Below are 11,473 nucleotides of genomic sequence, written 5' to 3'. Positions count from 1 at the left end.
GGCCACTTGTTTATATCCCTGCTAACCCACAAACCAAATAACCACACAGAAAATTGTATTAATTAATATCACTGCTTGGCCCATTAGCTCTAACTTCTTATTGGCTCTTACGTCTTAATTTAACTCATTTCTATTAATCTGTATATCATCACAAGGTCGTGGTCTACCAGCAAAGTTCTAGCATGTATATCTCTGGCGGTAGGTCCATGGTATCTCTCGACTCCACCCTTCTCCCAGCATTCAGTTCAGTTTTCCCCACCTACCTAAGTTCTGCCCTATCAACAGGCCAAGGCAGTTTCTTTATTCATTACCCAAGAAAAGCAACACAGAGACAGATGGACTTCCCACACCTTTGGAAGGGTGTGATACCGGGGATGAACCCCAGAGTACGGGCAGAGGAGACAGAGGGTCAATGAAGTTCCAGACCATTTACAGCCTACAGTCGCAGTTCCAGGCTGTAACTCAGGCCTCAAGAAACAAAACAAACCTGGCGGTGGACAGGCTCCAAAGTTAGAGAAACCCTGTCTCAAAAAACCAAAAATAAAATCTAAAACTACAGTAGTATATAAATTTACTTCTATAATTTTGAAGACTACTCCAATAAAAACTAACTTCAAATAAAAATTAGAACACATAAATTATGACTGTTAATAGAATTATATGCATCATCTGTACTTCACAAAAATATGAGAATCATGAATTTGGAAGGAACCTTAAGTTACCAGTTCAAGTTCAGGCACGGTGTCAATCATCTTTGGTCTCAGCTTGTGTGAGGCTGAGGCACAGGTTTGGGAGCAGCCTGGGCTGTCCATCGACTGTGTCGCTGGAGTCACCCACCTACTTCAGCTCCTCCGTTCACCATCCCGACAGGGTTGGGATGGCGGCGAACAGCAACTTGCTGAGGACAAGAACCAGCTGTACTGACTGGGAACCAGCCCCCCATAACACAACTAGAAATGTCACCTCAAAACCGGATACTAGAAAAGTCAAGCTGTTTGCATCAGGGTTAGTAATTTTCAGGTTTCAAACCAGAAGAAATTAGAAACCACGTTACAGGTTGATTTTAATGAACACCAACAAAACACTGTGTGTGTGTATGTAATCTTTATAAAATGCTTCAAAAACATACACACATAAATTCAAATCCAATACAGAATCTTTTAATATTATCTTTGTTCATCTCAACAAAATTTGAGGAAATTTCTGGATAAAACTTTGTATGTGGCCAGGTGGTGATGACGTATGCCTTTAATCTCAGCACGGGAGGCAGAGGCAGGTGGATCTCTGTGTAAGCCAGCCTGGTCTAGAGTGAATTTCAGGACAGCCAGGATTATGCAGAGAAACCCTGTCTCAAAAAGCAAAACAAAACAAAAAGACCCCTAATACTTTACAATTCTGCACATGCATACAGACATGTGCACACAGACATGTTCATTTGGAAGGCAGAACATAGACACTGAGTGAGTCTGAATGGGAAAAGAATGTAATTTTTGCAAATCTTACATAAAGAACACTATGCCAAAATAAGACAGGAGGAAAAGTGAGGCTGGAATAACTCATTTATAAACACATAGCGTGAGAGTACCAATCAAGAACAAGGAGCTCCGGGAGTCAGAGACACTCTGGCCTCTCCCACCTCCCACTCTGTGCTTGAGGTTCGCGGTCACAGGTACCTGTCTGGTTTTCAGGTCTTGATTATCATTACTTAGGGATGTCCTCCCTTCTTCACTGAATAACTCATCAGTTTCCACAGAGCTGTAGTAAAAAATGATGGTGAGCACAGGCACTTCATGGGATGGGACATCAGATGCTAGATGCCGGTCCCCCAGCAAGCTCCACCATTTTTTCACATTTCCTCTTCTTCCCCTAGTTATTATGAATTTATTAAGGGGATGAAAACAAGATAATCCATATATAGAATTTATCACTCTGCCCACCCCAATAAATATTAGCCAAAATCACCCTCAGTTGTGGTACTGCAGGTGAACAAAATATAAATCCTGAGACTCTGTCCTAACATAAAGGGAAGGGCCTGCTGCAGCTTAGCTGGAGTACTTGCCTAGCACTGTGAGGCTCTGGTTCAAGCCCAGCACTGCAGAAACAGGGAAGGTGGCAAATGCTTATAATCCCAGCACTTGAGAGTAGACGCAAGAACATGAATCACTGTCCCCACTCCACAAAACAAACAAACAACAAGCAAACAAAGCAGAGCTGGCATATGCTCGATACAAAAGAGATTGATAACTTAAGTTCCATGAATACACATGTTCACGTTTATATTAGAAAAATGGCAGGGAGGGCCGGGTGGTGGTGGCGGTGCACGCCTTTAATCCCAGCACTCGGGAGGCAGAGGCAGGCGGATCTCTGTGAGTTCAAGAACAGCCTGGTCTACAAGAGCTAGCTCCAGGACAGGCTCTAAAGCTGCAGAGAAATTCTGTCTCAAAAAACCAAAAAAATAAAAAATAAAAAACCACAAAAAAAAAAAAAAAAGGCAGGGAGGTAGTGATGCATGCCTTTAATCCTAACACTCAGGCAGGCAGAGCTCTGTGAGTTTGAGGCCAGCCTGCTCTACAGAGAAAGTTCCAGGACAAAGAGCTGTTATACATAGGAACCCTGTCTCAAAAAACAAAACAAAACAAAATGAAAACAAAAAAACCAAAAAAAAAAAAAAAAAGAAAAAGAAAAGAAAATGACAAGAGCTCTATATCACAAAGATTAAACTCTTTCCATTAAACGTCACGCCATTCCCCTGCCCTCCCTAATGACTGAAGTTCATATTGGTATCCAACAGGGACCAGAAACTAAGCAGATTGCTGCTCAACTCCATGTCTGGCAGGGATCTGAGGGTGCCATACTGCTTGGGCTGGAATTTCACTTTAGGGCCTGGTCACCCAGCATGCCCCCGCCCAACATTCACATAAGCTGGGTTCCAGAAGACCTTCAATGTCTGGTCATGTCCCCTTCAAAGGGCAGTCGTCAAGAGGACAGAAGCAGCAGCCAGCAAATGTGGAATGCTCCTCCTACTTCAGAATGATGTGATAGCTATCACTGGTTTCTGCTGTAAAAAAGATGGGAGAAAGGAGTGAGTTTTTTTTGTTTGTTTGTTTTTGTTTTGTTTGTTTTTGTGGCAGGGTTTCTTTGTGTAGCCCTGGCAGTCCCGGAACTCACTCTGTAGACCAGACTGGCCTCAAACTCACCAAGATCCAACTACCTCTGCCTCCCGGGTGCTAGGATTAAAGGTGTGTCAAACCACTGCCTAGCAAGAAGGGGTGATCTTTAGCCACCTTTAGAACAGTAAGGAAGAAAACTATCTTGTGGGAGAGAATAACGAGTCAAATTGGATGGCCAGGTGTGGTGGCACAGACCTTGGTTCCCACTCTGCACAAGGCAGGAGCAGGTAAAGACATCAATCTTACACTTTTTCTGGGCCAGAGATACACAGAACGATGCTCTCACAGCGGTATGCAGTGGTCAGAGATACACAGAACGATGCTCTCACAGCAGTATGCAGTGGCAATAGTTTACATCAGACACATGCTCACTAAGATGAAACATTGGTATTCTACAATGTACTATGTTGCAAAGCGGTAACACTAGAAAGATTAGGCCTATTAAACACTTTACAAATATTTATAATTACACTTATTTATTTTTGGGGAGTGTGCACCATGGCATGCAAGCACTTGGAGGTCAGAGAACAATTTGTGGGAGTTGGTTCTTCTCTTTCACTACATGAGTTCTAGAGACTGAACTCCAGTCTTCAGGCTGGGTGCCACCCCACAGCTCTTACATGCTTTTTATTTATTTGTTTTAAAGGGTTACTTTATTTTTATTTTGTGTGTGTATGTGTTGCCTACATGCATGTACATGTATCACATGTGTACCTGAAGTGCCCTCTAAGGCCAGAGAGTGTTGGACCCCCTTGAACTGTAGCCATAAGCAATTATTATCCACATAGAATGTGTGCTGGGAACCAAACCTGGGTCTACCCCAAGAGCAGTAAACACTCTTAACCTCTGAGCCACCTCTTGAGGCCCTGCTTATTTGTCTCTGAGAGAAGATCTTACATAGTCCAGGCTTGTTTCAAACTCACTACATAGAGAATAATGCTAAACTCATAATTTTTTTGTCTCCACTCCCTAAATGCTGGGATTTCAGGTCTGTGCCACTACATCTGGCTTTTAAATACTCTTTTTTCTTGGGGGCGGGGGGGGGGGGGTGACAGGGTCTCTCTATGTAGCCTTGGCTGTCCTGGAACTAATTATGTAGATGGGGCTAGCCTCAAACTCACCAAGATTGCAATGCCTTTTCTCCTGAGTGCTGGCATTAAGAATTATTGATTTTCAGCATTTTCAACTTATACTGGGCTTACCAGGATGGGGCCTTACCATAAATGAATAAGTATGTGTAATAAAAACACATCTTGATTTCCTCCTTTGCTAAGCGAAGCTGTAAGAGAATGGTAGTGCTGCCAAGTATGCTTTCCTCAAAGGTGTCAGGAAGCTGCTTCACAGAGAGAACAATAACCAAGCTTCTCTCCATACACTCTTCCCATCTCCCTCTTAGGGAAGAAAATATGCACCCGGGAGGGATGCACATGCCTCTAATCCAAGCACCAGGGAGGCTGAGTTAGGAGTTTCCTAGTTTGAAGCCAGCCTGCGGTTCATAGACCACATTAAAATAAAAAAAGAAGTTTCTCTATTTTACCTCACAAAGGTAAAACATTAAAGATCTTTTTGTTGCTTAAGAACTAGAATGCATAGCCGGGCGGTGGTGGCGCGCGCCTTTAATCCCAGCACTCGGGAGGCAGAGGCAGGCAGATCTCTGAGTTCGAGGCCAGCCTGGTCTACAAGAGCTACTTCCAGGACAGACTCTAGAAACTACAGGGAAACCCTGTCTCGAAAAAAAAAAAAAAAAAAAAAAAAAAAAAAGAACTAGAATTCATACCAAGGCCTTGTGTATGCTAAGTTAAAACACTAGTCTGGAAAACCTTTAAAATTCTTTACAAAGGGGGCTGTGGAGCTAACAAAGAAAGTGCTGTCCTTGAGTCCCAGAACAAATATAAAACATGTCCTGTCCTGATGGTGCTGAGTGCATCTAGTCAGAGTGCTGAGAAGGTAGAGACACATCTTTAATGACAGTCAGTCTAGCCTTCTTGGCAAGTTCTAGGCCAGCAAAAAACAAAACAAAAACCCAATGGAACTGGAAAGACGGCTCAGTGGTTAAGAACACTTGTTGACTTGGATTTGGTTCCCAGCACCCATATGGCAGCTCAGAACAGTTCTTACCTCCAGTTCTGACCAACACAGCCCCGCTGTTTACACATGGTGCATATTACATACACTCAGGCACATACACAAAATGAATAATGTTTTTTAAGGGGGGGCTAGAGAGATAGCTTGGTGGTTTAAAGCACTGGCTGCTCTTCTAGAGGAATGTAGTTCAATTCCCAGCACCCACACAGCAACTCACACATCTGTAACTCTCGTCCAAGGCATCTAAGGCCTTTCTCTGGCATCTCAGATATACACGCAGGCAAAACAGCTATACATGTAAAAATGAAACTTTAAATATAATTTTAATAGATTTATATTAAGATAGAAAACATAAATTAAAAAAGGGTGGCTAGTGCCTGAGACCGTGCTCTGGCTCAACACATGCATGCTCACCCAGATGCATGTACTCTCTCTTATATTTATTTTGGGTTGACAATAAGGTTCAGTGGCGTAACGGTATTTGCTGCCAAATCTAATGACCTGAGTTTGGTTCCTAGAACCCACAAGGTGGAAGGACAGAACCAATTTCTATAGGTTGCCATATGATCTGTGTGTGCCATGGCACATGATAGCCCATCTCACACACACGTGAACAGACAATAAGTGTTAAAGCATGTTTTCGTATTTCATTACCTTTCATTGTGTCCAGGATAAAGCAGGCTTCTTCCTGAAAGTTCTGTATCATCTGAAAAAAACAACAAGATTTGCTGATCATTGCAGTGCTTCTTTTCATGACATTGTCCTGAAGTAGAAATTAAGCTCTTTTGTTTCTTCTGAATAGTGTAAAATTTTACGTTTACAACTAAGCTTGTGAACAGTGTAAGATAAGAATAACACTGCAGCTCTAGTTAGCTTAAAGATATCCATTAGTCAGCAAGCTTCAAATTAAAGAACCCATAAATTCCATAAGTCAGAACAACTAACTCTGAATGATACCTTAATCACTTACTTTGGGAGGTACTGGCAACGCCTAAAATCAATTCAAAAATTTTTCAAAATAAATCATAACTTTACAAACTAGTCTATTTTTAAGCTAAAAATAGCTTTACCTGAGCCTTCCTTCAAAATCAATAGCTAAAGAAACAAAGCATTTGGAAAATGTGGTGCTGAACAAGTCATGGTAGGAGGTAAATGTACTTAACTTCCACCTCAAGTTAGACCACTTTCTGTCCCACAGCCCTGAAGAAAGGCGAAGAGCATCCTTTAAGCAATCCAGAGCAGCAGCTGCCTGAGCAAGCTCTATCAGCTGACCGTGGACACCTCAGAAGGGTTTGGGAAGCATGATCAAAGGAGCCAGATTCCTTTTTTTCGAAAGAATTATTTATTTTACATGGCTGATCATTTTTCCTGTGTCCCTGTATGTGAAGCACATGCATTCCTGACCCCTGCAGAGGTCAGAAGGTACCAGATCCCTTGGAAGTGGAGTAGCAGTAGGTTGTGAGCCAACATCTGAGTGCCCAGAACTGAACTTAGGTTCTCTCACAGTACAACGAAAGCTCTAAACCACTGAGCCTCTGCCCAGACTCCACCTCTGATGGAGAGTTGACATGGCCCCTCAAGCGGTGCTGCTGCCCAGCCCTGCTCCAGCCCTGTACTACTGCTACACCTTCTCTCTAGGCGTTCAGCATCCAGGAAGCTCCGATGATGCAATGAGGTCAGCAGTTTCCAGGAGCTGAAAATTAACCCTTTCTACAGGAGAATCACAAACCCAGGGCTGATGGAACTGCAGAGTGTAACTGTCTCAAAAAGCAAAGGAGGGCAGACTCCAGTCCTGAGTGTTTGCCTACCATGCCTGTCCTGGCCTCTAGGCTCAACTCCAACATTTAAAAGAACAAAAACAAAGACACTCCTTTCTTTTTATTTTTTTCTCCCCTGACACAGGGTTTCTCTGTGTAACTCACTCTGTAGACCAGGCTGGCCTCACTTAGGGATCCTCATGTCTCTATCTCCAGAGAAATGGGATTAAAGGCTAAAACACTCCTTTATAATTTCTGTGATCCTATCACAGGGTTCGTTTACAAGAGAGGCTCCTAACTCCATGACAAAATGTGGCCAGGCCCAGCTTTATGCAGGAAGCCACAGCTGCCGAGAGCTCTAGGGTGTAAGACCTTCTCATAACAGCTGGGTTTTGGTAAGTTCCTCCTGGAGGCCATCTAGAACAATGGTTTGTAACATGGAGCATGCACTTCTCTGGGTGAACCCCAAGACTTTGTAAGAGGTACAAGGATATTAACAGGCTAATACAGGGGACCCGACTTCCAGATCTCCAACTTCCATATACCTTCCTCCACATGTGAGTGTCAGTGTCCAATTTGAGTGACCCAACCACAATTGTCAAAAGATGGATGGCTTGAGTCAGGCAGTGGTGGCGCACGCCTTTAATCCCAGCACTCGGAAGGCAGAGGCAGTTGGATCTGTGAGTTCAAAGGCAGCCTGGTCTACAGAGCTAGTTCCAGGGCTGTTATACAGAGAAACCCTGAAGCAATATTATTATAATTTTTGGTACATAACTAAGAAATTAAAAAATAAAACAAATTCAGTGATTCTGTTCTAGCAAAACCCCATTCATTCCTGCCTCTAAAAGTGCAATGCACTACCCATCCCTATCTCTCAGTTTAGGAAAACCAAGTTCACGGGGCTTCCATCCAGAGCGGAAAGTGGGACAGAACTGATGCTGAATTCTGTGCCATTTTCACAATTCGGGGGCAGCACTCAACTACAGATTGATTAAGCATGTATAGCATGGGCAAAGGGATTGGGTGATTTCATCAGTATCTCTAATAGATGGATGCTAGGGCTGGGAAGGCCTAGCTGGTACGGTACTGGTCTGGCATACATTAAGCCCTAGGTTTGACTGAGCATGCTAGTGCATGCTGTAATCACAGCATTTGCAACATGGACGCAGGAGTTCAAGATCATTCTTTTTTGTTTTGTTTTGCTTTTTGAAACAGGGAAAAGCTTTGGAGCCTGTCCTGAAACTAGCTCTTGTAGACCAGGCTGGCCCTGAACTCATAGAAATCCGCCTATCTCTGCCTCCCGAGTGCTGGGGTTAAAGGTGTGTACCACTACTGCCTGGCTTCAAGATCATTCTTAAGTGTATGGTGAGTTTGAAGCCAGCCTGCCATACATGAGATCTCATCTTAAAAAATCAAAAACAGAAACTAACCATTCCCCCATAAGAGATGCATATATAATTTTTTCCTCCTCTTTTGAGGATGTAAGGATTAAATCCAATGCCTTGTACATACTAAGCATGTTTACCTCTGAGCTATACTTCAACCCTTTAACTTGATATTTTATAAATACCTACTTGTTGTTTTTGGTCATCTCTATAAGTGTGATGATAATTCTATTCAGAGGAGATAAGTTTTCAACTTGTATTGAAGCAAATTATTTGGATTAAACAAATTGTTTCAAGGAAGCACAACAGGACAAAACCCGGGATTTTAAAGCATAAAAACGTAAATTTAAAAACTATGGGAGGACTAGCTTATTGTTTCTCCAGAGGACCTGGGTTCAGTTCAGCTCACAACCACCTGTTAACAGCAGCTCCAGAGGATTGGACACCCTCCTCTGACCACACACACACACAAACACACACACACACACACACACACACACACACACACACACACACACACACACACACACACACCCATTTAAAAACAAAACAAAAACAACTCTGTGGAAGTCAGGCTAGCACACATTTATAATCCCAGCAACGGGGAAGCAGAGGTGGGAGGATTGGAAGTTTAAAGTCATCCTTGGCTATCAAGGGGTTAAGGCTATCACAGGGCAGGAGCAATGGTTATGTCAGTGGTAAAGTGCTTGCTGTGGCCTGTGAGTAAGGACCTGAGTTTGAATTCCCAGAACCCATATAAAAAGCTGAACACGGTGCCATGTGCCAGTAAACCAGCAGGTCCTGGAGCTCATGACTGGCTTTACATAGGTAGTGGGGGTCCCAATGCAGGTCCTAACATCTGTTCAGCAGCCTCTTTACCAACTGAGCCATCTCCCTAACCCAATTTTAAAATGGCGTGTGTGTGTGTGTGTGTGTCTAGGAATGACATTTTTTTACTCAAGTGAGAAAACTTATAATTGTTCAAACTTTTTAAAGTTGACCTAAAAATGTGCAAAGGATACATAGTTGTGTCCAGCATGCATGTATGCATGTGTATGAGGTGTATATGTATGTGTGGTGTATATATGATATATATGCGCACGTGTATTCAGTATATAATCACACACAAAGGCCAAACTCCAATATCACTGCCCACCGCGTTTTCTAAAGGGAATCTCACGGCACCGGGAGCTCACTCCTCCATCTAGTCCCATCGGCTGGGCTGGCAGAGCACAGGCTCCAGTGAGCCTCCTGTGCTAGGGTTACAGGCACATGGAGGATGAGCACAGCCAAACATGGTGCTGGGATCTGAACTCTTATCCTCACACTTGTGCAGCAAGCACTTATAATTACTGAGCCACCTCTCCCTCACCAGATTTTGGTTTTATCTTTTTTTTGAGGAGGGAGGGGGAGTCACCATTTCATGTATGCCAGGTGGGCCTTGAAGTTACTACATAGAGATGAACTTGTATTCATGATTTTCTTGCCTCTACTTCTCTTTGTGATGGGGCTACAGGGGTGCATCACCACCCCCAACTTTATACATAATTTTTAAAAAATTAGGAGGTGAGCAAACAACAAAATCTAAGGCAGTCACAATGGTTCATGCCAATAGTCCCAGAAACCAAGAATGTGAGGCAGGAGGATCATGTGAACCCACAAGTTCAGGGTCCATCGGGCCAAAACTGCAAGACCATGTCTGTTAAAATTTTTAAAAGAATTAAAATTAAAAAGCTAAACCTTTCAGTAGAAAACAGAGTCCAACCCTGGCAGAGTACTCTTTGTCTTAGTGCCGTCACAAACTAGGGTATGGTAGGTACTTCAACAGGACTGAGAAACTGACCTCATCGCTGATGAGCACATGGATTCCTGTTGGCCCTTGCTTGTAAATCTGGCTGATCTGGTGAGGAGAAATACTGAAAAGTTGAGCAATTTTTTCTGTTAATTCAACAGCTGTCAGTTCTTCTAGATAGATAGCATGGTACACTGCAAAAGAAAGCACAGCAGTCAGTGGAAAGGCCGTCTGCACTGCAGGCGACTGTTCCTGTTGTAGAGACCCACCCGTCACACAGCCGTCCTGAAGACCCTGCCTCTACTGCCCTTTTTCAATGTGAACTAGGAAAAGTTACTCAGAAATCTAGTCCTTTCCTTTTCCTAAAGACTGGAGGACAGAAAATCTACAGCGCGATGGACATTACTAGTTTTAAGAATTCAAGCATAACCAGGTGGTGGCGCACACCTTTAATCTCAGCACTCAGAAAGCAGAGGCAGGTGGATTTCTGTGAGTTTGAGGCCAGCCTGGCCTATAGAGCGAGTTCCAGGACACCAGGAACACACAGAGAAACACTGTCTCAAAAAATAAACAAAAAAGCCCAGAGACAGATATTGGGGTTCAAGCTGAGGACCAGAAAAGCAAAGCAGCCAACCACTAGAGAAACCTTTCACCTCTACCAACTCTGCAGACCAAAAGGGCGAGATCCTGTCTCCATGAATCCTCAGACTGCACTAAGACTGCCTTATATTCCTCTCTAGTGCTGGGATCAAAGGCGTGACCTCTGTTTCTCTATTAGACTGATTCACTCTCCTGTAGCTCAGGGTGGTCTTGAGTTCTGGGATTAAAGGTGTGTGCCACTATTCCCTGGCCTATAAGGCTAACTAGTGTAGCTAGCTTTGTTCTCTGGTCTTCAGGCAAGTTTTATTTAATAAAATTCAAATAAAGTATCACTATATAAGCATATAAAAAGTACTGGAATAGCACCTGGCATAAATTATGAGCTCAATAAATGTGGGCAATTGCTATTACTTCCAGAACTCTAATGCTGAATTGGTCTAAATTCCATTACACCTGCCCATGAGTCATCACTTCTTTCTTCCTATCTGTGCTGGTCTGCCTAGAACAACCTACCGAAGAAAGTACCATTGGAATCTCCATCTTCCTGCTTCTGTTGTGGTGGCTGCTGCTGCTCCCTCAACTGTAATGATTCCTGACAGACATAGATGGTCAGCCGTGGACGCACCATCCTGCGAGGGGAAGAAAAGGACTGTCAGCTTTACACTGCCTTCCCATCATAACATT

The 11,473-nt window shown here is 43.3% G+C and overlaps 1 protein-coding gene across 8 annotated transcripts in view; it reads right to left on the bottom strand.

Annotated features, from left to right (window-relative positions):
• Positions 1 to 1,038: 1,038 nt before the first annotated feature.
• Tfcp2 (transcription factor CP2) overlaps positions 1,039 to 11,473 on the bottom strand; it is a 44,805-nt gene continuing 34,370 nt past the window's right edge. For 5 of the 8 annotated variants that reach the window (XM_038342859.1, XM_038342858.1, XM_038342857.2 and 2 more), the window contains 4 exons: positions 11,303 to 11,418; positions 10,241 to 10,383; positions 5,910 to 5,961; positions 2,692 to 3,058 (listed from right to left, as the gene is read on the bottom strand). In XM_038342859.1, the coding sequence (XP_038198787.1) occupies positions 3,021 to 3,058; positions 5,910 to 5,961; positions 10,241 to 10,383; positions 11,303 to 11,418 (349 nt within the window). In that variant the 3' untranslated portion in view covers positions 2,692 to 3,020. Of the gene's footprint in view, positions 1,867 to 2,691; positions 3,059 to 5,909; positions 5,962 to 10,240; positions 10,384 to 11,302; positions 11,419 to 11,473 lie in introns of those variants that run through there. The other 3 variants (XR_005286900.2, XM_038342861.2, XM_038342860.2) reach the window with 3 other exon arrangements.

The sequence above is a fragment of the Arvicola amphibius genome, chromosome 9 (genome assembly GCF_903992535.2).
Source record: "Arvicola amphibius chromosome 9, mArvAmp1.2, whole genome shotgun sequence".
Lineage (NCBI taxonomy): Eukaryota > Metazoa > Chordata > Mammalia > Rodentia > Cricetidae > Arvicola > Arvicola amphibius.
Note: the sequence above shows the minus strand (reverse complement) of the source record. Positions and strands in the feature narration are given on the sequence as shown.